This window comes from Dermochelys coriacea, chromosome 3 (assembly GCF_009764565.3).
Source record: "Dermochelys coriacea isolate rDerCor1 chromosome 3, rDerCor1.pri.v4, whole genome shotgun sequence".
Lineage (NCBI taxonomy): Eukaryota > Metazoa > Chordata > Testudines > Dermochelyidae > Dermochelys > Dermochelys coriacea.
In genome coordinates this window covers 30,089,474-30,116,478 of record NC_050070.1, presented here as the reverse complement: position 1 = coordinate 30,116,478, position 27,005 = coordinate 30,089,474, and the positions used below count along the sequence as shown (strand labels likewise).

Here is a 27,005-nt window from a genome sequence, read left to right as displayed (position 1 = left end):
ACAGCACTGTTGCTTGAAGGAGGCAAAAGGGTGAAAGTAACTATTCAAGTGTATTTACAGGGGAGGAGTAAAATGAAGACTACAGTGGGGACAGAACATGTTGTTTAATCAACTATAGACTTCACAAGGGTGCTCCCATGCACTGTTATCAGGAGATGAGACAGCACAAGGGAGATACTTTGCACTGGTGGAGAGGAGTGAGCTGGTGAAGATAGGCTGATATGAGATTGGAGAGATAGGAGGAAGAGTTCCCAGAGTTTTTAAAGCAATACACTGTACCAAGAGCGCAAAGTGTACATCTGTGTATTTAAAGGTACGGCCTACCCGTGAATTTCCAGGCAATGCTGCTGCAGCCCAGCAAGAAGTCTGTAAAACGCCTGAGAGATGTTCTAAACGCAGTCTTCAAACATCTGGATGAAGTAGCAGCAGCAAGTATATTGGATGTATGTGTTCAGTCTACTGCATGAGAGGCCATTAGTTCTGAACGAGACTGTTGCAAGACTTTGTATCAATTTAATTAAAACCAGTGCTCAGGAAGCAGATCACATAGGCCTAAACCCTAGAGCATGAGGTGCTATCTCAAGGGGCTAAGAGATCTAGTGTGGAAGGGATGTTTCATACACCTCCCTCTGAAACATCTGCCCACCATCCAAAAGAGGATATTGGACTAGATAGACCACGTGTCGGATCCAGGGTGGCAATTCCTGTGACCAAAAAGCCCCCTAGTTTCTCCCCAGCCTCTGTATTGGCTATTCCTAAGTAATGTTTACAAAAACCTCACTTTATTCTAATGGAGGTGAGCACAATCCCATAGTAGGGAGCAATTTACAGACAAGTGGCTAGTAGGTATCCACCCTAGAGGGTGGAGAAGGTGAAGAATTAGTTTTGATTAAAAAAATTAATTTATAAATACTTCAAAAAGAATCCACAGTCAGAACTGAGCATGACTTCTCAGACAGAAAGCTTTGATTAAAGCAAATGTAAGAGTATGTTCTGTTTAATGACAGGGATGTAAAAACACAAGTGATCATATCTCAGAATAGAGTTTATTTCTAGCACCTAAGTTACTTTTGTCTCCTTTTGCAGATGAGTATGGACATTCCTGGCTTACAACTGAGCAATCAAGAATACTATCCTTATGTCTATTTCAAGATCGACCTCAGTCTTCTTGATTACAGTTAAGAATTAAAAAAAAAAATTTTTAAAAAAAAATCAAGCTTGACTTACTCCTGTGCAAGTGCCCAGTGTCCCAGTAGAGTTATGCTCTTCAGCCACGAACAAGCAAAATAAAATGCAGGCACCTACTCAGCTGGATAATTTATAAGAATTCTTTTGCATATGTAGCACAGTAATTTAAAATTGTCAGTCTCCTCCGCTTTACTATTTTATAGTCTCTTCACTTTGTATGGTTAGAAACATGCTTCACAAGCAGGTAGTTTATTTATTTATTTAGTTACAAAGAGGGATCATCATCTTTACTGGAATTTAAAATAAAATCAAAAGTTAAGAATCTGGTGGATAGTGGGTTAACTGGCAATGTACAATCAGGTTTTTGTAACAGATTTGTTACTAATCCAACAGAAAGGGAGGAAATCCTGCTCTTAACCTTAAAACCAGATGGGGTAAAGTTTTTAAAGGCTCCAAGTCACTTTTGAAAACACAACTTTAGAGCCCAAGGGCTTGTCCGCACTTAAAATGCAACAGCACATCTATACCAATGCAGCTGTGCCAGTGCAGCACTTAGTGGAGATGCAACCTCTGTTGACAGGAGAGCTTCTCCCATTGGTGTAGGTACTCCACCTGCCTGGGAAGCAGATGTGTCGATAGGAGCTCTCCTGTTGACCTAGCGCAGTCTACAGTAGGAGTCACATAGGCACTTTTAAAAATTTTATCCCAGATCCTTTAGTTAGAATTTAATCATTACTGAAGGCCAGCATGAAATCATCATCATCATCCATAGCTGGTACATTCCATCAACTTGTCAGTGTGAAAGACTCTTTAAAAAAGACAATACGGGGTTGGGGATAGATTTGTAAAATTACTATTGTGAAAAGGAGCTTTCAGCTGTGCCATCTTCTCTGATACACAGGTCAGTCCCACGTACAGTAACTTTGCTAGACATTGATACAAGAGGGGGCCAGCCGCAGAATAATTTTAATACCTGCCTTCAGGTACTAAATTTGCCTTCAGTTTTCATAATATTGATTTTACAAACAGCAGTAATTATACCAAACACCAAAGCGTAACCACCCCTGGGGTGAAACAGTAAGTTTTTTAACAGTGTAAGATGGGAAGCAAAGAACACCAGATCCAATGGAAAATGCAGGGAACATTTAAGAAGGCAGAACATAATCACCCAAGTTGGAATTGGGCCAGGATGCTGGACATAACACCTGGATTCTGTTGAAGAGACCAGTCAGTATCAGTTTTAGGCTCTCTCTAGAGAAAGCAGCTACAGCAGCACATTGACCCTTCACACTCTGGTGGGTCACTGGCTCACTACCCAACTCGGAGGAAAACTGCCACTTCCCGAAATCAGCAGTACTTTTCACCAGCCTGCATTTTCCCTAGAGATCTCACGTTCAGGCAGCAACCCAGATATCAGATGACAAGATCACCATCTGCGGTGGTATGCTGTTTCCAAGAAACTGAAAATAGGAGGAAAGGGAAGACTAGAAAGAGCATTTTAAAGCAAGGTTGTCTGGTATAATCTTCAGGCAAAGACTGTCAAGAAGTTTTGTAGTGGCAGGGTAGTTTAAGAGCTTTACAGCGCCATTCCTTACGATACACTGTTCACTTTGCAACAGTCATCTGAACCTGGACGGCTTTGTGTGCTAGTTTGTTGCTCTGTACAAGACTAATTCTCTATGTCAAAAATATCTTGTTTTATTCTTTAATTGAAACAAGCTGGTCAGGTTCCATCTGAATGGAAAAAAAAAAATCACATCTAAAACTGGTTACAGTAACATCCCCCAGAAACATTCAAAAAGCACACATGCTATGGACAAAATAAAAACCAAGATGTAATCAAAGATCAATTTTGTCCTCAAAACATTTGTTAAACAGAATACAATCAAATTTACTGGTTACAACAATTCATAGAATTTTTGCAATGTTTTCTTGAGAGGCATACAGTTCACTGTCGCAGTGTTCCAGAGAGCTGGCCAAGTGCTACTTCTCTGTAAAAAGGCCACTGGAATATCCATTTGATTGTGAACAACATTCCAAACTGCTTCTCCCAAGAAAAGAAACTTCCTGAAGATCTCACAATTCATCTTTATCCCAGTCTTCGAGATCCACATCACTGAGATCAATGTCATCTTCAACTGGAAGCTGTGGAACCGCAAGCAGAGTTTTTGAACACCAGTGCCTGTAAGGCTGTTCTAATATGTGACTTGAAAAATCAATGCCCTGCTGAGGATGACAGAGTGTCATCCAAAATAAGACTAAGTCTGGATGTACAGACAGAGCTAAAAGAAAAGGAGTACTTGTGGCACCTTAGAGGCTAACATTTATTTGAGCATAAGCTCTCATGAGCTTCAGCTCACTTCATTGGATGCTCACGAAAGCTTATGCTCAAATAAATTTGTTAGTCTCTAAGGTGCCACAAGTACTCCTTTTCTTTTTGCGAATACAGACTAACACGGCTGCTACTCTGAGACAGAGCTAAATGGCATTTCAGTGGAAAAAGCTGAAGCTCACATGACTGAAAGACCCTTAGTGCATTTCAACACAGGCCCAGTGGCCACTTAACTGAGCTTGGGACCAGTACATGTTGCTTGGGGTGTTTTCTACCAGGGAATTTATTTACAACATGCTATCCAGAAAGTTGGAATTTGTACGGCATTGCCAAGTTCTTATTAAAACAAAGCCACACCACTGATTCTTTGGCTCCTCCCCGCCTTTTTAAAAAAAAAACCAACCAACTTTTGCCACTGAACCCTATATAATCAAGAATTTACTGCATGCCTCAATTATCATTTCATTATCAATGAAAACTGTATAGTTGAGTCCCATGCAAGTGAAACTGAGTTTCAAGTCACTATACTACAAAGTCAAAGCCCATCTAAGTTTCAGGTGCTATAGTGTAGTCACCCCTTTGGTTCACACACTAAGGTTCCCTCATTACCAGATGTTGGCAATAAATTGGGTTTCATCCTCAACTGTTTGAAATTTAATACTACTGACTAGAACACAAGACATTAACAAGGCAGAGTACAACTGTCCATGACTTCAGATAACTAGCTATCTGGTAGGCCTAGTTAGGTTTCCTATTGTTTAAATCGTGTTGTCTCTGTAACTAGGAGATTCAATAGAAGTTTAGTTTAGAGAATGAGCATTACAATACTACCTAGCTATTCTTTATTACCAAGTGGCTATGGAGGTAAGTTTAAAAAGCAGCAGTCTGAATACTTTGTGAGGGAAACTACTAAGTGTTTCACTTAGTCTTGGAATAGGCTTTTTGAGAAAGCATGTCCACCCTGGTTCAGTTCCTCTGTCCAGTATTTCTTTTAACCTAACAAGGTATTCATGCACCCAGCGAAGAAGTGCCTCTTACCTCACCATCTTTGCCATCCCACGGCTCGACTGTGCTAATTTTAGGGAAACCCCCACCACCTACTGGCGCAGTTGATCCACGACCGAAGGAGAGCTCCCTGGGAGAGAGGGTGGGAGGGGGGAAAAAACAAAACAAAAAAGACCCCAACATTTAAGAAGTTTCCAATTTCATCCTCCTCAAAACACACTATTACTTTGTATACATTTAATAGGGAATTAGGTGTGCTACTGGATGTTTAGCTTGAATGGATCCCAATTCCACCATATCAAATAGCCCTAATTTGAGGTTCATAGATCATTAGAAAACGGTAAAAACTTTGAAGGTGACAAGAAGAATTTTTAGGGATAGCCAAAGATAAACACCAAGAAACAAACTTGAAGCCATTCAACCCATAAACAGGGGAGATTGGTTTTTAAAACAATCTATTGCCAGGTCCCCAAGCATCACAAGTTGACAAATGCAGCAGCTTCTGAGCACCTTTTTATAATGAATTAACCTAGTTGTGCAACTCACAGTAAAGATGAGACAAGCCCAAAATTATTGGTTGGTTTACACATTCTAGTTTCTGGCATCGAGGTTTTTACTTTAAGATGGGCAGTAACGTTACTTTGCCATCCTTAGTTGCCAATGTTACTTAGTTGCCAACTACAGAAGTTCATCTCCTTCAAGTCAGAAGCCTAAATTTATCATCAATTACGGAGTGACTCAGAGGGTGAACAGCTTCTGCATTCATCTCAACCTGCTCTGCTAATTCAGTTTGTAGAAAGAGAGTGACCTTTATGAACAGCAAGCATTATTCCTTTCAGTATTTTTTTCAGTGGTAAATTCACACTTATTCTGAGGTTGGCTTTCATTATCTCTTTAAAAATCTATGTTTTCCTGCTCCTCTCCTCTCCGGAGGCTTAGTTTTCCTGCTTTCAGCTGAACAGTTTACAGGCTTCCTATCACATTACATAAAGTCACAAGTTTAGCACCATGCTCAGCTTGCACTAAGAGAGCTAACTAGAGCTATTGTGACTGTACTACTTCCCTTATACACAGCACACCTGAGCTGAAGTGTTAATGACATCTACTTTGGAAGTCCTTCTCTTTGGTAAGGTAACACGAATCTTTAATTATACAGCCCATCAATATAGTGGTTACTGTGGGATATTTGCCCTAGGAAGACTGTCCTCTGGCATCACTATTCACAACACCTGTAGAGGTCTCACTAAAGTTGTTTTAAAACATACAAGAACTTACTAAGTTTGAGAAATGACAAACAGTTGTCATAGCAGTGCTGACCATCAGCATATGGACATTTTCCGATATGCTTTTTGAGGCTATTACTTTTGTATTTAATAGACCTTAAATTTCATGGGTTAAACTTACATCTTTCTGCTTAAAAGAAAAAAAAATTCTGGTAGATTTCAACCCAAAACTAAATGGAAAATCCACTAAATCAGTCTAACAAACATTGGTTTAGGTCAGTGGTTCCCAAACTTTAACAACCCGTGAACCCCTTTCACTAAAATGTCCAGTCTTGCGAACCCCCTCCTAAAAATGAGTATTTCCAGGGATTTTCTCCCTTACCTGAGCAGAAGTTATAAAAGCAGCGATCTTGGAAATATAAAGTTTGTTTTTATGACATGCTTATTTCACACTATTTATTATTTATCATTACAGTATTTTTATTACATTATGAAAACACCAACATTCTTCCAAGACCTCACTTTCATACCTTGTGTCACTTTGATTAAGCCCGTTATAAGACAAGGCTCTTATGTTTCATCAAGGAGTATCAGATGTGAGACAACATGAAGGTATTTAAGAAGCCAACTCAAAGAGTTCCTCCTGTACAAGCATTCAGGTCTTGAGCAGCCCAGGCAACCAACGCACGTTACAACAAAGCTTAAACTTGTTCTTCATAATCATTTTAAAAACAACACTAGCAGCGATTTAATTTTAAAAACCGCAAAAAAAATTCCACTCCCTTTCCATTTCTTGTAAAGAGTCTTGAAGTTTCAATCTCCTCAGTGTGATAGATATGCTTGCTATGATCTGCATAGCTCTTGGAAGTCCCCGGGGCTCCGGGCAAGCCCGTGCTGCCCGAGGTCCCTAAGGACAGCTCCGTCTGCCATTAGGGAATTCTTTCCCCCAAGAACCTCCTGTAACATTTCGTGAACCCCCAGGGTTTCATGAACCCCAGTTTGGGAACCACTGGTTTAGGGTGATGCTTCCACATTGATTTTTTACATCCTTGTAAGTATGTACATTATGCAGCTGATTCTGTTCTGTGCCGTTGTCACAGAAGAGTGCTAGGGTTCACAGTGCATCAACTGGTTTGAAAGAATACTGTTACAAACTCACTGGTGTTGGCAGTTGTGGGGTTCTTAACTGAGCTGCTCACAACCACTCCCACAACCACAATGCACTCATGCTAGTAAAGTTCATGGTACTTCCTGATTCACTGAAGCTACCCAGAGCGCATAATCACGATGTGAAGTACTCCGGATTAAAATGAACATCTAGTATTGGTGAAGTCACTGTCTGGGAAGTCAGTTAATCAGGATGCCACAGGTGCAAAAACAACTTTTTCTGAAATGGTGGTTAGAACTTTCCATGCTTAGTGCACTCACAATCTGGTGGAAGGAGAAAGAGTGGTGGCTGGAAGAGACATGGAGCACAGAAATGTTTTTGCTTCACAGTGCATTTTTAAAACTTAGGAAGAATGGTGATGGTGCAGACCTACCTTCAGACACGGGTAAAGGGAAATTCTGTATTGGACTTCAATTATTAGCACAATCTCAGTCTATTAGAATCAAACAGTTGAGATAGGCGCCATGTGTCTTCCCCCCCCCAAATACTACTGCCACACTAACTACTTTGAGTATTTGGCAGCTTACAGTTTAAGGGCTCAGTCTGATCCTGCAAATCCTCTGCAGAATCAGGGTCTTATGCTTTCTGACACTTCCCCCATGCCCCATATTTCAGTTTAAAAAAGCCACTAACAAAAAACCCACAGCAACTAGTAATCTTATTTCCAGAGCTCCACACTCCTGAATGAATTTACACTGGCATGCCAATGTACATTGTATAATGTGTTCTGTCTCCACAGATCCAGAGATTTAGTTAAATGAACAGTTTAAATTACTTAAAAAAAAAAGTTTGTACCTGAGAAATTCATTAATCCCTTGTTCACTGAAAGATCCTTTCAGGAGGGCAAATTTCATCTTCCGTGCATTGACTGCTGCCATTGCTGGGTACCCAAATCCTCCAATTCCCAATGAGTTTTCAAGCTCAGACTGAGCTCCAGCCTCTGTCCACAGCCACCTTAAAAGAAAAAAAAAAGAAAAGAAAAAAACCTTGAAGACAGTACTGTATTATTGCTTTTACACCAGTTTTTGGCAGGTCTGCTTTTTCATTTGCAAAAAAACATCCTTGCCCTTTATAGCACTGTTCACAGGGCTGCACAGATTCCCACCCCATAAAACTGATAAAGTTTAAGGAAGATTCCAAAGTTTTTGATCAGTATCATCACGGAGAACCGCACAGAGACCCTCATCTCTATTCAAGTCAGTAAGGTCTAGCCGTGATGTGGAATCATGCTCTGACTATGTGAAGAAAACTTTTCAATCTTCAACAGAGACTTCTAGCCCAAGGCACCAAAGGAAGCCCAGCCATTGAAGTCTGTACTGTAGAAGTGGCTATAAACAGATGCTCCTACAAGACAGAAACCATGTTACTGAACCAATGTTTAAGCACAGTTGAACAGTTACAGACTTGCTCTACTTCAACAGATTGCTGTGCTTTAACCTAAGCAGGCAAGGCTTACAGTGGGCTAAGTCACATACCTAAACAAGAAAAACTGTAGCCTTGAATAACGCCTGAGGCAGATTGCTAAGCAGAGAAGGGGAGTGTGATGTTTCCACTCTCCAGTTAGCTAATTCAGTTTCTCTTGCCCCAACAAGTCCTCCATGGAAAGTGAAGCATTAGACCAGTCAGGAGTTCAAAAGGTCTCAGCACTCCCCCAAAGTCTGTCATGTCACCCCCTCTCCCTCCCATGGCCTCTTTCCCAGCAGCTGCCATGTCAGAATGCTCCCCAACACTTCCTGTGATGTCCAGCAACCTGGAGTTCACAGCTAGCCCTAAGGCAACATCACCCTCCTTAGCAGACCTCTCCCTGGCTTGTGGAAAGAAAAGACACACTGGCTCAACCCCAGCATGGAGGAAGGGGGAAAGAAGAAGAAAGAAAATGCCAACTGGCCCACAGTGGGAATGTGAGGCAACATATTAACAGAGCCTGCACTTCTGAAATATAATCAGACACAACAACAGAGGAAAAACCAGCCTACCAAAGTAAGGCTCCAAACAAACCAGACACGTTTTACAGCTCAAATATTGCTTTCAACATTCAGACCTGAGAGGTATGTTTGATCTAATCTCAATGTTTAGATGACACTAGCCTTAAGTAGTCAAAATGCACATTTGAAAGCAAGGTGAAAAAAGGATTAATCAGTTGGGTTTTTTGTCTGTTTTTTTAAACAGATCCCATTTAAAAATAGTCATGTTGACAAAGGTATCCACTGACCTATTCACAGGGCTTTCTGTTTTACCATGCTCTTAGCTTATCTGCAAAATAGCACTGTCAGATGCTGTGTGCAATAGCACTGTGCCCACCTCTGCAAGGTATCTATGTATTTCTACAGAAAAACAAGATGCGGGATCTTCCAGAACACAGGGTAACTACCTCTCCGAATCTAACGTGGACATCTGAGGTCCTCCACACACACCCCTTTTCAAGAGAAGCGGCCAAGCCAGCAATGACACTTACCCCCACATTTTCTTTTTGTATTTGTCTGCCATTTTTAACATGACTTCCAAGTAGGAATTTCTACCTGCAGCTCCTGTTTGCCAGACAGAATTGACAAGTTAAGGCAGGTCGATCTTTTTTCTTAAGTGATATTATAAAGAAAAATGCTTCCTTTTATTCTACCTGTATCAAGAATATGAGGCAACACAGCAATGACACAGAGCTGGTGGGCATCACAGGTTCTCTTCACAACATTTTCATCAATAATCTGGGAGAATGAAACAAGAAACCACCAATTATAAAACACCACAGCACTCAGGTGATTAACAGTCCTGGGTGCCATAGCCTCAAACTTAGTCCTGCCTGAAAAGACAACTGCTTTGAGGGAGGAAAAAGAAAGAAGAAAAAAAAACAAAACAAAACTACTTTTCCCCATGGCAACATGCCAGAAGAGACACTGGAAGCCTCCCTCTAGTCCACTAGCAGGATGCTCATCTGAAACCCCATGCCCAAACCTATGCATACTTCTACCAATACTGTTGATGCTGCATATTCAGATGTGAAGGGAGATCAAATGGAGACTCAGCTGATAGGCTATATAAAACTTTATTTCCTGTCAGCAGGCTAACTATAAAAGCTAGTGAAGTGGTTAGCAGCAACAGTGGGGAGGAGCGGGGCAGTGCAGTGGACAGAATCTCCATGGTAAAAATTTCACTGAACCGGGAACAGGTTGGGTGATTTCAGTGCCTCTGGTGGAGCCAACCGCACTTGCCATGCTGCTAAATCTTCCCAAGCCAAGAGGGACTTCTAGTCTTGAGGCTCATTAGACAGACGTATTGTGGTTTGTCAATAACAAAAAAAGGCCTAGTCCAACCCTGCCAATTTCCAGAGGCTGAGAGGGGTGCGTGCACTTCATAATTTTGTCAGTCACTAAGATACCATGATCTGGGGGGGTAGAAGGGAGAAGAGGTGTGATGCCAGGCGAGGTAACTATTACTCTGAACAACAGTTTATTTCCTGTGAAATAGATCGAATTGCACCCAAGTGGTGCAGGCACCCAACCCTGGTGAAATCTGCATGTGTGTCAGATTACATAAACTGTTAACAGTGCTGCAATGTTAATATTCTCCATGCGTACCGTAAACACTTTGCCACAAAATGCAGCTTAGTATAAGTTTGCCCAGTAGTGTCATTAGCCTCTCTGATGTCAGTTAGGAGGGAGTTTTTGTTTAAATGGCAAAGTTATTCAATTGGCCAGTCCCTCACCTCAGCATAGATTTTATCACAGGCTAACGCACAAGATTTATGGAAAGCTCCTTGTTACAATAATGGCAGCCCAACACGCTACATACATGACTACAGGAGTCAATTTTTGCTTCTAAGTCAGTGGTTCAAATCCAGCCCACGTCAATCAAATCTAGACGTTACCAACTGTAGGCCGTTAGACTAAGTGACATGAGTGTGGTTTCCACCCAGTTCTTCATGTACAGGTGGTCCACATGACAAAGCCACCACCAGTCTCAGCAAAGGGGCCAAGGTTTTAGTGGAAATGGAATCTGAACTTTCATCTCACCCCCTTTCTCCAAATGAGGATTTAGATACATTGGCAAGATAGCTTATACTGCTGCCACCTTCACGGTATCTATTCCATGGATCAAGGTCTTCAGCATTCAGGACTGTCAGTCCAGCTTCTTTTATGAGCAGTACTATTCACTGTAAAAAATATAAAGCTATACCATGAACCAGGATGTTATCTTTGGGTACTCTTGATCCAAAAGAAGTTCTGCTCGTGCACCATTTTGGTCATTTTCTTTACCATCACTATTTTTCTTAAAAATAACTGCAGGGCCCAAGAGACAGGATGGAAAAGCACTCAGAGAAGTTAGGTTTGCAGAGCAGGGATACCTCTAGCAGCTCAGGTGGTGGGGCACTTTCAGAAAAAAGATCCAGAGCTCGAGCAACTATATCAGATCTTGTTCTTCCACCATCATAATCAACAGGGTCTTCCCCTTTCTGAAAGATCTTGATTGTGGGAAATCCACGGATCTGCAATAAAATATGGAAGTTATTAGTTCAAATTAACAAGAATGTTAGTGGTTGCAATGGAATACCACCATGGTATGCTCTAGATAAAGAGGGAGAGTTTTGCATCAAGACAGGGGATCTCCACACTACATCGCAGGGCTACACCCTCAGCGTAAACATTTTAAAAGGCAAGTTAGTTATTCCTTGTCTATGCTACAATTTAAAATTGGGTTAGTCAATACATGTTAAAAACACTATTAGCTATTGTAGTATTAGCATCTGTGGTGCATCAAGGGTCCAAGTTTTGACACCAGATCTTCCTAGAACCATGGATTTAAATATCAGCAGGGCCAGCTTACTCCTTCATGCCTCTGAAGGCAAAGGTGAAGATCCCCTGAGTTTATTAGGGGAGAGAGGGAAGCCTGTTAAGAACTGTGGTCACCTCTACATCACATGGACCTTAAAAAACAACTCGTTTTTAATAAGAGTGTGTTCTAGTACCTTCACTGATTGCCAACTGATTATCGGTGACTGTTGAATTGCAGTGAGATTGAATTCACCCTCCACCCGCATGCTACTCAGTGATGTTTTTTCTTTCTACTTTCTTAAACTATTTTAGTATTAATGAAATATGGAAGGACACGTAATACTTTTAAAAATCATGCTCTTAGGAGACAAGTGTGGTTCTCAAAAGCAACTAGACACCTCACACCCATTGAAATCAATGAGTTTTATGTGCCTAGGTGCCTCTGAAAACCCCACTAGGTGCCTAAATACCTTTAAAAATCAAGACAAACTTCTTTCTGGGGGAGAGTGAGCCAACGAAGCACCAAGTTCTGAGCCTGCAGTATCACATCTGTATAGCTAACATGACACCTTTGGAATTCTTTCAGCTGGAGATACTAGCTGCACTCAGACCCATGTACAAAAACTGCCAGTCTCAGAGAGGTGGTATATACTTTAGGATGGCACTTAGTAAATTACTATAGGGTGCAGTTATGCCAGACCTCATGGAAGCAAATTGCAGGAGTCATAAAGATACTTTCTCAATGGCAACATCCATATTTATTCCACCTTCTCTCAGCGTTTGGGAAAAGCACTAATTTCCCCATGAATTGCTCAAGTCCCTTTTATACTAATATTTCTTAGTACTAAGAACTAGAAGTAAGTGCTGTGGTAAGAGTTTTTTAGGTTTTACCGGGGAACGTGACCCATTAGAGAGATTGCAAACAAGGGGAGGGAATTTTCAAACCTGTAGAGCACACTCACCCCATATCGGCTGGCTAACATCTGATTCACTGTAGCATCTACTGCCGCCAGTTTTACTTTCCCCTTGGTTTGTTCTTTCACTTCTGTGGCAGCAGTTGCCCATTCTGGCTCCAGACTGAAAAGCAACATAATGCCAATTACTAGCAGTAAAAATTGGTATTTTAGAGGCAAGTTAGTGAAACCACAACCCACCGCTTATACCTGGAGGAGTGCACTCTCTCCAGAGTAGTAGCAGCTCTGGAAAAGGACTCAAGGACTACATGGAATATCTCAGTACATCTTGAATTCTGGGATTAGAAGACTCTCCTAACATAAGAAACTTTTGAAGAACCAGATCCTGTTCCCACTGGTGGCAGTGGGAATTTTGCCCATGATTTCAAATGAAGCAGGACTGGGTCCAACAAATGCTAAAACTGCTGATGGGGGTGGAGAGGGAAGAAACAGGTTCTCTGGTAAATTCTGGAGTGGGCAAATTAAAGAGTGAGCAAGTTAAATTGTCAAGACTCACATCCAATAAAACAAGCGAGACAGGGTCCCAATTCAAGAAATAAGCCTGCTTACATAAACTGCAGATGACAAGCGAGTACCCATTTAAAATGATTACCAACAGCTTCACTTACTTTTTGCAGTGTCCACACCATGGGGCATAAAACTCTACCAGCCAAACGTCATCACTATTCACAACGTTCTTATCAAAGCTGTCATCAGTCAGTTCAATCACATCCTTTTTATCACCGCCTCCACTTTCTCGGCTACTCTGTAGGTCAAAAATAAAACCTGTTAAGCTGGGGAAACTTTTGCATTGCTCCCTCACATAACCACACCACAGCCGCTCCAGATGCGATCATTTCCATGTGTGTACCTACACACTTCTTTGCTAAATTAAAACGTGTTTATCAGAAATTTCCAAGTTCAGACAATCTGAGTTTCCCCATGCGAGAGCTATCCATGTTAAGAACACCCATAGAGCATACAGATTGCAGCTAACTCCTAAAGACCTATGGGAAGCAACACTATAGTCTCTGGAAAGACCAGAACTCTGATCTTAATGGCTCAAGATTTTTTGGTTCACTTTTATAAAGAAGTCTCACAGGCAGAATATAAAGGGACACAATCAGGTTAAAAAAAATTACAATTTAAAAAAAAAGTTCTTATCCACTTTGGTAGGTTAAGTATAAAATTTTCAGGAGGTTCCTAAATCAGTTAGGTGCAAAGTAATATTTTAGAAGTGACTTAGGCACATAGGAGCACAAATCCTGTTGAAAGTCAATGGCCTTTAGTAACTTTTGAAAATGGGGGCTGGGTACCAAGCATTTTTGACAATGTTACCCTATGATAGGTTTCAGAGTAGCAGCGGTGTTAGTCTGTATCCATAAAAAGAAAAGGAGTACTTCTGGCACCTCTAATACATTTGTTAGTCTCTAAGGTGCCACAAGTACTCCTTTTCCTTTTATGACTTTTATAGGGTTCTTATTTTTCACTGTTCTGTTTACATTTTCCACTTCAGGGCTTGGACTATGAAATAATCTCATTCATTCTGCAGCACTTAATGCTTAGCAGCTGGTCTCGTTCCTGGTTATGTTTTGCTTTCTAGCTCTCATGTTAAATTAACTAACTACTTTGAGGTCCTCAGATGGAACGTGCCACAGAATTGCAAACACTAATGAACTTAGCCTTAATACAACTCTGAGGAAGGGATGAAGGAACCCCATTTAACACATGGAGAGACAGAAAGATTGAAGGCCAAGTCACCCCTTCCACAGGGTCTCTCTTGCATTAGTGCTTAGAAACTTGACAAATCTCCACATGCAGGGCTTGTCTACACTTACATTTTATAGCGCTCTAACTTTCTGGCTCTCGGGTGTGAAAAATCGCCCTCCCCGGGCGCAGCATGTTTGAGCACTTTAAAGCGCTAGTGAGGACAGGCTCCGAGTGCTGGGAGCTGCACTCCCAGTGCTCGGAGCTATTCCCCTTGTGGAGATGGATTACCAGGAGCGCTGGGAGAGCTCTCTCCCAGCGCTCACGCGTGACCACACTCACACTTCAAAGCGTTGTCCTGGGAGCGCTCCCGCAGCAGCGCTTTGAAGTTTCTAGTGTAGACGTAGCCGCAGTTACTCATCTCTTTGGGAGAGTAGGACTTCTCTTCTCATGGAGGGGACTGCAGGTCCTGGTTTCATGAGGCCATTTTGCACAGCGGTGCACAGAGCGCTCCAGAGATTTGCACATCTGTTGCAGGCAAGAACTGATGCATTACTGCAGGCCAACAGTGGAGCTGCTTTCCGTATGCTGGCACAGCCAGCCGTGAAGAAAGGAATGGTAGCCCAGGCCTCAGTTAAGGATTCAGAATCTCCAAGCGTCCGAGTTTCTTTTTAAAAAGGATTTTAGTACACCATTAGCCTAATGAGGTTTATATTCAAATCACTATGTGATGTGTTAGCCAAGCTACTCCCACTGACTGCAGTGGATGTGTCAAGGTAAAGAACCAGGCTACTTTTAAAATATTGATCATATTTTTGATGATTGCCATCAGCATTTAACTTGCTCTAGTTATTAATAACTATTATAATACTTAGCATTAGAATGTTGTGGAGCTGAAAAAGGTCAGCTAATACCTAAACGTTCCACTTCTACAAGTCAACAACTGAAGTGATTTTTTTCTGTCAGGAAAAAAAGTTCCTTCAAGTTGAATTACTGAACCTCTAAAAGGTTTCTAGACATCCTGAATGCTTACTAGTGGACAGAGATAAACATGCCATATAAACCATTTTGGCCAATGAAGAGTTCTGCTGCAGTTGGTATACCACATTAGGGTCACATGCAACCTGGCTGTTTTCTAAACCATGTTATTCACTTTATCTTACTTTATGGGTATATCTACACAGCAAGCAGAAACCCACAAGAGCAAGTCTCAGAGCCTGGGTTGACAGACTCAGACTCAAGTTACAGCACTAAAAATAGCTCCACAGACATTCAGGCTTGAGCTGCAGCTTGAGCTCTGAAGCCCATCTCCCTCCCTAGGCTTTCTGGTTGCCATGCAGACATATCCTAAGAATGAGACTTGTGGCTTTTCTGGAACGTGCTGCGAAACAGCCCAAAGAGAATCTTCTGTCAGTCAGCATAACCAATACCCCAAGTTCTTTCACACACTTTGCAAGTGTCGTACCAGCATGAACACACAAAGTGATCCCACGCACCCTCAAGTGCTACACAGATCTTGGAGCACAAGGCTCTGATTTGCTGCAGAAGAGATGAAGCCTCATCAATAAAAACAATGCGTTATCCATTCCCTGAGAACTACCTGCTTTCCAGAACTATATCCTCCACTTCTGCCACTAAGACGATCCTTCACCAGTGATCGAAGAGTACTTAAAGCAGCATCAACAATAGCTTCACTTGTTCTGCCACCTGTGACACAGCAGAATAAAGGGCTGAACTATCAAATCATATTAGCACCCTATTTTACAAGCTTAGATTCAAGGCCCAATCCTGCTCCTGTTATCTTCAGTGGGCACAGGATTGGCCTTTACTGACATTTTGTGTATGGTGGGACTCAACTAACTTGGGCACTAAGGTTGCACAAGTGTATTTCCTCACAAATGCTAAAAAGCAAGGAAGTTACATGTAAGGCAAATTGATATTGAACACAATACTCTACAAGAATTAGGTCACTACCACCATGACAGCAAACGAATACCCTCTCTAATAAACCCTCTCCTCAGGGCATACACATCAAGAAATCAGTAATATCTTACAGCAATACCTTGGACCTTCCAAACTTGAACACTGCAGTGTGATTTAACTGGGAATCTGCTATTATGTTTCCATGACATCACAACAGATGAATTACTCAACTGCAACTACTAGCAGCAGAGTTCTTTTCTGTTTGTTTCCTAAAATAACCACAGTCTACATGAAGATACCTGATTATTAAGGCTGGGAGTTTGTCATAGAGGTCATAGATTTTGTGACTTTCCAAGATCTCTGTGACTTCTGCAGCAGCTGGTGCGGCTGGCCTGGAGGCCACCTGAGCAGCTTGGGTGGCCCCCCAGCCAGTCACACTTGGGGCAGTCTCAGTCCCCTCCCACACTCCAACAGCAGGAGTTTGGGTATGGGAGGGAACTCAGAGTTGGGGCACAGGAGGGGGTGAGGGTTCTGGGTGGCATTTACCTCGGGGGGGAGGGGGAGGCACTCTCCCAGTAAGCAGCGACATCCCCCTCCCTCAGCTCCTAGGCAGAGGCGTGGCCAGGCAGCTCTGTGCCCTGCCTCCACCTGCAGACACCACCCGTGCAGCTCCTATTGGCCGCGGTTCCCGGCCAATGGGAGCTGGCACTCAGGGCGGAGGCAGCACACAGATCTGCCTGGCCACATCTCTGCCTAGGAGCTGAGGGAGGCGGATGTTGTCACTTCCGGGGAGACATGGAGTCAGACAAGGAGCCTGCCAGCTCCGCCAACTCACCCCACAGTGGGTGCACGCCCAGGCTGCACACCCGTCCCCCCAAACCCACGGGCCATCCCCCACAAAGATTTAGTCAGGGGTATACGGTACAAGTCATGGACAGGTCACAGGTCGTGAATTTTTGTTTACTGCCCGTGACCTGTCCATGACTTTTACTAAAAAAAAAAAAAAAAACAAACTGTGAATAAAACATAGCCTTACTGATTATAGATAGCAGACATGGAATAAGCAATTTTACAATTCTTTTTATCTATTGTGTCAATCATATCACACGAGACATGAAAACACACCACACATGAAAGAGTACCGCACAGCACTTACCCTGGTAATCTTCTGCTTTGTTCTTGTTGGATCCAAATATCTTGATAGTTGGAAATCCTCGAACACCGTACTGACCACCTAGGGACTGATGCTTATCTGCATCAACTGCACCAACTTTCACAACACCCTACATAAATTTTAAAAAAGCTTCAACTGTAATTTAATGCATTTGACAGCAGGAGCCATAATGATCAGGTAGAAAGAACCAGTGAGTAATGTACTGGGGAAGTTTGGGGCCATGGCAGCCTAGTAGTTGGGAATGGGAGAGACAAAGTTATCAATTAATGGGTTTTTTTAATTAAACAAAAAGGTGTGTAGAAAGACTAAACAGCAAATTCAAAGTTCAGCCGATCACTGCATTGTCACATTTACCATACTGAAACAAATGCTAGTATGTTGCAGTTTACAGAGCTATTTCCACACACCCAACCTGTGCTAGTTCTGGGATCTAAAGGCATTCAGAGGCTTTTTTTTTTTTTTGGGGGGGGGGGGGGGGGGGGAAGAGAGAAAAAGAGGAAGAAAAATATTTCTCAGCCAGGAATCTGGATAATAAAACCATTGATTTTTGATTCTATAAACAGCCTTCCACAGCAGTCATGGAAGTTTACAAGAAAAAGCAAAAACCGTTGGACAGATTATTTAGAAAAACCTGACATTTTGCCTGTTAAAGAATTTTACTTGTCCAGGGCTAGTACAATTTCACAAGGCTGACCTAAAGTTAGTTGTAAATTTCTAACAGCCTAACCCCCCCCCCCCCAACTCTAAAGCACTGCATGTGCGTGGGGAAAATTTAAACTTACTTTTAATGCCGTCGCTGCTTTCTTCCATTCAGGAGTTAGTCGTTGACAGTGACCACACCTTTTGGAAAAATAAATTTATTTTCATTCAAGTAAGTACTTGGTAAGTACTTCATTTCACAAAATACCTAAGAAATCAATGAAATTTGAACTCTGCAAGAGTCCAGCATACAAATGTAATTAATCATTTGCTATTTGCATTTTGTGAAATGGAGTTGGGAGTTCTAGCCATGTGAGGGGGGAAGAATACAAAGTTGTGATATCACCATCTTACTGCAGACACCAGGAGCAAACACTGCAAAGGATTCTTATCCTGCTGACAACGATAATCTAAAAACTAGCCTCAAATGGAAATGGTGAGCTCCAACCCAGCAAAAGAACTGTATATGATAAGAACTTGGACTGCCTGGTACTGTTAAGTCTTAAAGAAAGGAGAGAGGAAATCTCAAGGGAAGTTATTCCAGTGAAGCAGAACCCCCAAGCAATCTTGACTGAGGGATGATAACTGAGTAGTTTGTTCAAGCAGATCTGCACAAGAGGCGTGTCAAAGAAAACTGTAAGAGTATACACATGCTCTGGTAAGCTGTGGTTTTCAGTAAGCTACTCTTCTTTTTCTGGTGTGTAAAGGACATTTTCTTCTGCAAAGAGCATACACTGAGATCTTAGCTGTTTCTTATACTTCCATTATGCTTTGCCCCAGGCTAACCCTGAAGACTTTTCCTTTTTCACTGTTTACTTTATGACAGGTTATCTTTAGTTATGATGGATTAGAACCTGGATGTGTTAGCCCAACAGTGATTCACCCTTGTTAGTATGCTATTACATTTCATAGAGGAGATGAGGGACACAAAGCTTTGCCTAGAATAGTAATACAGGCTAAGTTGGGCAGCTGGATGGGGGCATCGTAACCACAAATTCAGCCTTATGCCTTCATGGCGGGGTCAGGCTGGGAAAGATTGGACAGAGAGAAACTCTTCATTTAGAACATACTGCTAATCAATTATTTTTAGAGCTGCCAAACAAAAAAAAATGAATTGTGATTAATCACAGTTTTAAATCGCACTGTTACATAATAACAGAAAACCATTTATTTAAATATTTTGGAATGCTTTCTACATTTTCAAATATATTGATTTCAATTATAACACAGAATACAAAGTGTACAGTGCTCACTTTATATTATTTTTATTATAAATATTTGCACTGTATATAAGAAAAAAATAATATTTTCCAATTCATTTATACAAGTACTGTAGGGCAATCTCTTTCGTGAAAGTTCAACTTACAAATGTAGAATTTTTTTTTTACATAACTACACTCAACTGGCACGTAAATATCTTGCATATGGCACTGTTGTTGCTGGCGTTGAACGCCTGTTCTCACGTTCAGGTGTCATCGTAAAATAAGAAGTAGGCAGCATTATCTCATGTAAATGTAAACAAATTTGTCTATCTTAGCGATTGACTGAACAAAAAGTAGGACTGAGTGGACTTGTAGGCTTTAATTTTTACATTGTTTTTCACAGTAAAGAGAATGAATATATTTGAAAAATGTAGAAAAACATCCAAAATATTCATAATAAGTTTCAATTCATATTCTATTATTGTAGTGTGATTAAAACTGCAATTGTGATAAAATTAATCGAGTTAATTTGTTTGGAATTAATCGTTTGAATTAACGATGATTGACAGCTCTAATTATTTTTCTATCTTTACTGAAGTTAATATTGATAGTTATAAATGCAAAAAGATTTGAGCGTCTAGGCTGGGATCTAATGCATCTCTTACCAATCCAGACTAATTATTTTCCCCCAAGCTGTTCTATAAACCCAGGTTTATTTTGCTGGCCACATTTGAAATGTATTGAAACCCAAGTGAGATCTATGTGAGAGAGTGAATGGTTGGTCAGGATTTCTACTAAGTCACCTTTGTATTCCTCGAAGATACAAGGGTGAGCAGAAAGTCCTTTGTTTATAGAAATTAGTCAATCCTCTTACAAGCACACCTGGCAAGACAGCATGTGCTAGGATTCTCTGACTAGCTATGATACTTACCATGGTGCGTAGAATTCTACCAGCCATAAACTGTCGCTCTGAATGACTTCCTTGTTGAAATTTGTTGGCGTTAGCTCTATCACATCATCACTGGATGAATATAGGCTGTTAGCTGCCAGGAAGAATGTGCAGCTCACAGCTCCTAAAACAAAAAGAAAGCCCAAATTATACTCCCATCAAAAATATCACTGGCTGTACTAGATTCATGGCTGAATCACCCCCCTCCAACCCCCCTTTTCTTTTAGCAGTAGGGAGAAAGACAGGAACACCAAATCTGCCAGAGGGAGGGAAATTGCAGCAACCCATCTCTCTCTCCTTGCCATCCTGCAGAAGCCTTCCCATGCAAAGATCATGTGTCCAGGACTCCATGGATTTAGGTGACAGATGCTTTCTATACCACCATCTTCCAGCAAACCTGATGGAATTTATGCTGCCTCTCCAAACCCCCTCAAAGATTTTTGGCTCACGTTTGGAGGCCATAGCAACTACCTGAAGGCCTGAAACAGCACAGACAGGCTAGACCTCCATGTGCATACCCTGGAGATCTGCAGGATGTCCTCACAGGTCTCAGGAAAAAATGCAGGGTTGGCTGGCCACACCCCTTACCCAACATGATTCAAGGACAGCATAGGCCGAAATTCTCAGATCTTTCCCCCCCAAGGTAACAGGACATGTGTCTTAGTTCAATTATTTCAAGTTACACTGGTTTGGAGTCTAGGACTTGCTACATTCAATTTGGAACTAGAACCAAACAGCAGCAGCAGGAGGGGTAGGAAGGAAGGCAGGCACTCCTCTGTCCTTGCTACTGATGAGTCCTAGCACCTATAGTATTGTTTTGTTTCTCAAGTGGTAGGAGGCAAACCAGAAGTTAGTCTTTGGGTCACACCTCCTGGAATAACAAACATTCTAAAATAGGGATGTAAAAGGTTAACCGATAAGCATCAGTCTTACTGGTATTGGTTAACAGTTAATGACTGAACTCCGCTGTCCACTGGACCCCAGGACTCCACTGCTGCCCCAGGCGCAGGGCCGACAGCGGAGTCCCTGGGTGCAGTGGCGGGTGGTGAAGGCCGGCGGCAGAGTCCCTGGGCGCGGGAGCAGAGCCTCACGTAAAACGTGGGGATGCTGCAGCACCGCCCGCCCCCTTAGTTCCCCGGTGAAATGTTTAACCATGTAACTGATAAAATTGCAATTGGTTATACAGTTCCTTTTTTTTTAAACTGCTATTTACATCCCTACTCTAAAAGGCCATTTGAACTCTAGAAGATTTTTCCTGGTGAAAAGTTGAGCAACTCTTTCTGTTGAACTGGAGACGGTGTAGAAAAGAGCCATAAAATTATTCAAGGGCTGGAAAAAATGCCTTAAGAGGGAGAGACTTAAGGAACTCAATCTGTTTAAATTTATCTAAAGATCAAGAGGTGACTTGAATACAATATATTAAGTACCTTCATGGAGAGAAAATACTAGGTACTAAAAGGTTCTTCACAATAGAAGAGAAGAACATAACAAAAACCCCTGGCTGGAAGTTAAAGGCAGATAAAAAATGTGTGATGTGTTTCTAGTTTGAATTTAACAGTGAGGGTGATTAACCATTGGAACAAGCTACCAAAGGAAACGGTGGATTCTCCATCTCTTGAAGTCTTTAGATGAAGACTGGCTGCCTTTCTGGAAGATCTGCCTTAGTGATGATGAAATTCTATGGCCCATGTTATAAAGGCGGTCAGACTAGGTAATAATACCACCTCTTACACAGCACTTTCCAAAAGTAGGTCTCGAAGTGCTTTACAATGGAAGTCAGTATCATTATCCCCATTTTACAGATGGGGAAACTAAGCCATGGAGGTGAAGAGACTTGCCCAGTCTCAGACTCAGACCTTATGACCAAAAGGGACCATTGTGATCATCTTCTAGTCTGACCTCCTGCACATAGCAGGCCACAGAACCTCACCCACCCACTCCAGTAATAGGCCCATAATCTCTGGCTGAGTTACTTAAATCCTCAAATCTTGATTTACAGACTTCAAGTTACAGACACACCTTTTATTCTACTTCAGACCAACAAGTGACCCATGCCCCACTCGTCAGAGGAAGGCAATCCCACCAGGATCTCTGCCAATCTGACCTGGAGGAAAATTCCTTTCCGACCCCAGCAAATCAGTGGCTGTGCTGGAAATATAGCATAGTTCTCCCAAGTCCGATTCCAGTGATCTCCACTTTGCCACACTGCCTTATAATGGTCCCTTCTGGCCTTAAAATCTGTGAGTTTCTTTTGAAGTAATCCTGGACCAGCTTAAGTATGTTTATTCATGTTCTAGAGCAGGGGTCTCAAACTCAAATGACCACGAGGGCCACATGAGGACTAGTGCACTGGCCTGAGGGCCGCATCACTGACACCCCCCCCCGCTGCTCCTGCCCGCATTCCAACCCCTTCCCAGAAGTCCCCACCCTAACTCCACCCCCTCCCTGCCCCCAGGGGGTGCAGGAGGGGTGTGGGGTGTGGCAGGGGCTCAGGGCAGAGAGTTGGGGAGTGGGGTGCAGCAGGGGGTCAGGATGCAGGGTGTGGCAGAGGGCTCCGGGCAGGGGGGTTGGGGTGCAGGAGGGGTGTGGGATGTGACAGGGGGCTCAGGACAGGGAGCTGGGGTGCAGGCTCTGGGGTGGCAGCGGCACGCACCAGGGCCAGGGCAGGCTTGCTGCCTGCCCTGGCCCCGCTCCAGGAAGCGGCCAGAACCACCTCCCTGGGGGAGAAGGCAGCGGCACAGGGCTCCATGTGCTGCTCTTGCAGCTCCTCCAGGTACCTCCCCAAAGCTCCCATTGGCTGCAGTTCCCCGTTCCTGGCCAATGGGAGCTGCGGGGGGGCAGTGCCTGAAAGTGAGCGCAAAGCACAGAACCCTCTGCCCCCCTGGGGCCACAGGGACATGATTCTGGCCACTTCAGGGATTGGCATGGGGCTCACGGTGAGATGGGATAGGCAGAGGGGCGGTGCATGGGAAGGGTGGGGGTGTGCAGGGAAACTTGGCAGGCCGCACAAAAGAACCGCATGCGGCCCGCATGTTTGAGATCCCTGTTCTAGAGATTTTTTTCTTCCCCTCATCCCCTTCCTCCAAAAGAAGTACTACCCTCACCACAGGTGATCAACTCACACCAGTGTACTTCAGGAGTGACACGCAGCCCACATACAATTGCTCCTGCAGCATGTCAGGCTGACCTGCAGTAACAGCTGCCATTGGGGGTGAGATAAGGCATTAAGAAAGTGAAAGAGAGCCTTAGCTGCATGGTACAGCTGCTCTTAAGAGAAAAGGAAAACTTCCCCTCAGAGCTGAATACACTGTATGTACAATTGCAGCAAAACTTTTTCAGGAAGTAACTCTACATCACCTAAGAGATCTGTGGCAGAATGAAGTCAAAACTAGAGCTCAATGAATTTTATTCAATAATTTCTGCCATTTCTCCCCCTTTTCATAAACAGATCTTCCAATTTATCAGAAGCTTTTGTTAATAAGCAAGTTGTCAACAGCTCACTATGAAATTTGCCCCAAGTCATTTTCTGTTCCCAGACTGGAAGACATCGAACTAACCAAAAATGTGATTTGCAACTTCTACAATCGCATATGCAATTTGAAATTTGCCTTCAGCAAAAATTCAAGGTTAAAACTCACTTTCACACAAACAGTAATCAAACCTGGAATAGGGCTTTCAAATCAAAAGGCATAATACAAAGTAAAAGGTTCCCCAACACTGTCAAAACAAAATGTGCTTTACAAATTTGAATGAATTATATAGAAAACAAGACCATCCATAGTCATGACAGAATAGAAGTATAAATTCTACATAGAAACCTTCACTGTCATGACAAAAGCCACCCATTGACAGGGCTAAGGAAGAAATTTCCCCTAAGGGCAGATTATTTCATGCATCCCTTACTAAGGATTTTTGTAGAAGTCTGATTACTGTGCAGTTCATAAACTGGTGCACATGCATGACAGGTAAGACACTCCACCCTGGCCATGCATGGTGCTGTTTATTCAGCATTTCTCGCTACCTGTGAATGTTTTAAGGGATCAACGCTTTTGTGAGTGCGTGAGGGCCAGGTTGAGTAATGGAGGTGGAAAAAAGGCCACAGAAGTATTTAGTCTCTACCCTTCCTTCTTTCCCCCATCAACATTCTATGCTTTCTGATAAAGTATCAATTTCTCACACTGACGTGCAGGATCCTAGTTATGTGCAGCCATGTAAATAAAGCAGCAAGACACTCACTGGAGAGGTAAAACAGAATTCATTTAATTAGGCCTGGATTAGAGAGGGGAAAATACATACTGTGTATTTTCTACAAAAAACAAACAGGTAATCTTAAGTGTTCTACCACTGTATTTCCTATTGCAAATGATTAATCATTTTGCAATAGTTGAAGTGCACACTGTAGACAGCTTTGCTTTCTATCTTAAGAGAGCCGTCATCTCAGCACTTACTTCCTCTTCCAATATATTTGCATTGCATTTGGTTGCGTCTCTTTGGCCATTCCCTCTTATTCATCTTGCATTTCACTTGACAGTAACTGCACATTTCTATTGGTTTCAATATGGATTTCCATTTTCCAGTATCACATCTGAATCCATATTTTGAACCTTCCCATTTAACCATCCATACTGTTTGCCTTCCTGTAATTATTATTTTGGTTAGGAGGTATTATACATGCTTTGCGTCTTATGATATATTTTACTGCTTATGATATACATGCTGAGTCTGAGAAATTTAGTTCTCATTTTTGATTATCTTCCTTTAAAAAAAAAAAATCTCACTTTCTAAACTTGTGTGTCACAATGCTTATCCCTCCATGCTAAAACTTATTTACATTGTGGTCACTAGTACTCAATAGCCTACCAATCATTAATTCCTCACCTGTGTATTACTTAGGATGATAGTCTCTGCTCTTGTGAGCTCTGGAGCAAGCAGTTACAAGCAATTATTTAAGAAGTTAAGAGATACAACTTATCAACATGATTCCATTAGGACATGATGCTTCTATGTACAGATAACTGCAATCTCATAGATCATTTTATTAGATCTAGTTGCTGCTTTTATCTCCCCTCAGTTATGCACTCAACACTTTTTACAATTCAGGAATCCAGTAGCATAACCATGCAGCATATTTGTATTCTATGATTTGGCCTTTTCCTCATGTTACATCTCACAACTTGACCCCTTATCTTCTGGAATGATCTTCTTCATGCATGGAGAATAGTCTCCTACACCTCCATTGGAAAGCGTGGCTCAACTAAGAATAAGGTTTGCTACAGATGGATACCTTGGTAAGGTTAGAAGACACACAGAGAAGTACATTTTTTAGAATCAGAGTCCAACAATCCCATGAACTTCCACGGTTGTTCAAAAGGAGCTTAGCCCAAGCTAGAACAGAACTGGGTTCCTATAAACGAGAGATGGAAGAGGCTCACCCCTGGCTCACGTAGGCCATTCCCCCAGGAGCAAGGCAGGATTCTTTCTGGCTATTTGCCAAGCCTAATTTTAAAATGTCTTCGAGTACAGGGCTCCTATTTTCAGAGGGGGCAGCCGTGTTAGTCTGCATCAGCAAAAACAATGAGGAGTCCTTGTGGCACCTGAGAGACTAACAGATTTAGGCAAATAAATGTGTTAGTCCTTAACGTGCCACAAGAGCTCTTCGTTATTTAGGGCTCCTACTGTTTCCCCTCAAAGATTATTCTGCAGCCGAACAGACCATGTGCTCAGGGTTTAGCTGATGGCCATATTTGGGGTCGGGAAGGAATTTTCCTCCAGGGCAGATTGGAGAGGCCCTGGAGCTTTTTCGCCTTCCTCTGTAGCATGGGGCACGGGTCACTGGAGGGAGGCTTCTCTGCTCGTTGAAGTCTTTGAACCATGATTTAAGGACTTCAATAGCTCAGACATGGGTGAGGTTTTTCATAGGAGTGGGTGGGTGAGATTCTGTGGCCTGCGCTGAGCAGGAGGTCGGACTAGATGATCAGAATGGTCCCTTCTGACCTTAGTATCTATGAATCTCCCCATTAGTTGGTTTCTTCCTTGAGCCCGGATCGCCGTCCTTTTTCAGTTAGCTTTGGTGACACACTTCTCCCCTCTCGGCTTGTGTCCCAGATACTCGGACCCTTGCGCGCCCCCAGCAAATCTGGCCAGACAGCGCTAGGGGGCCCCCTCCCGCACGGCCTCTCCGGCGGGTGCGATCTGCAGCAGCTGCCCACCGACGGAACAGGGAGGCCTGACTCGGCCGTGAGCCTCCCCCTCCCCCGGCCCGCCAGCGCTGGCCCCCGGCCCGAGAGGCAGGGACAGCCGCGCTAGGCCCGCAGGCTCCCGGGCAAGGGGGGCTCGCGCCGAGCCAAGGGTCTCACGGCTCCTTTCGGCGATGGAGCCTCCGCCAGGGTCACCGCCCTGCCGGGGCGGGGCCCAACCCTCCCCGCGCAGCCAGTTCCCAGCGGAGCCCCCTGACCCCGGCCTGCCGGCCCCAAGCAGGGCCTCCCCCCGCTCCCGCGCCCGCGCCCGCGCCCGCCGGAGCCCGCGCGGCGCCTACCGAGCAAGAGGCGGCTCGCGCCGAACATCCCCATGGTGACTGGGCTGCGCGCGACCTCGCCGCTACAAAAGCCGCTTCACCGCCCTGCCCACGCGGCCCCGCGTTCCCAGCCGTGGCCGCTGCTCATTGGTGCTGCCGCCGTTCTCTCATTTGCATAGCCAATAGACGGCGGCCGGGTCAT

The 27,005-nt window shown here is 43.1% G+C and overlaps 2 protein-coding genes across 3 annotated transcripts in view; one reads left to right on the top strand and one right to left on the bottom strand.

Annotated features, from left to right (window-relative positions):
• ATP6V1C2 (ATPase H+ transporting V1 subunit C2) overlaps positions 1-2,929 on the top strand; it is a 26,832-nt gene extending 23,903 nt beyond the window's left edge. The window contains exons 12-13 of the mRNA XM_038395177.2: positions 314-443; positions 1,087-2,929. Coding sequence (XP_038251105.1) covers positions 314-443; positions 1,087-1,182 — 226 coding nt within the window. The 3' untranslated portion in view covers positions 1,183-2,929. The remainder of the gene's footprint in view (positions 1-313; positions 444-1,086) is intronic.
• On the bottom strand, positions 2,871-27,005 carry PDIA6 (protein disulfide isomerase family A member 6). Of its 2 annotated transcripts, XM_038395176.2 has the most exons (13): positions 26,825-27,005; positions 20,272-20,413; positions 18,222-18,279; positions 17,422-17,548; positions 15,943-16,049; positions 13,265-13,401; positions 12,645-12,759; positions 11,256-11,396; positions 9,534-9,618; positions 9,372-9,444; positions 7,712-7,870; positions 4,559-4,655; positions 2,871-3,333 (listed from the first exon to the last, which is right to left on the bottom strand). In XM_038395176.2, the coding sequence occupies exons 1-13, from the start codon at positions 26,856-26,858 to the stop codon at positions 3,265-3,267; spliced, it is 1,344 nt and encodes a 447-aa protein (XP_038251104.1). In that variant the 5' UTR covers positions 26,859-27,005; the 3' UTR covers positions 2,871-3,264. The 2 variants fall into 2 exon arrangements, with proteins under 2 accessions (XP_038251104.1, XP_043366179.1); XM_043510244.1 differs by lacking the exon at positions 4,559-4,655 and having other exon boundaries at positions 26,825-26,941.

Excerpts from the sequence above, each read along its gene's own strand:
- PDIA6 (XM_043510244.1), bottom strand. The coding sequence starts at position 26,858 with ATGGGGATGTTCGGCGCGAGCCGCCTCTTGCTCG. Across the intron at positions 20,414-26,824 it reads CGCGAGCCGCCTCTTGCTCG|GAGCTGTGAGCTGCACATTC; the intron begins GTAGGCGCCGCG and ends TTTTTGTTTTAG. Across the intron at positions 11,397-12,644 it reads TGTTAGCCAGCCGATATGGG|ATCCGTGGATTTCCCACAAT; the intron begins GTGAGTGTGCTC and ends ATTTTATTGCAG.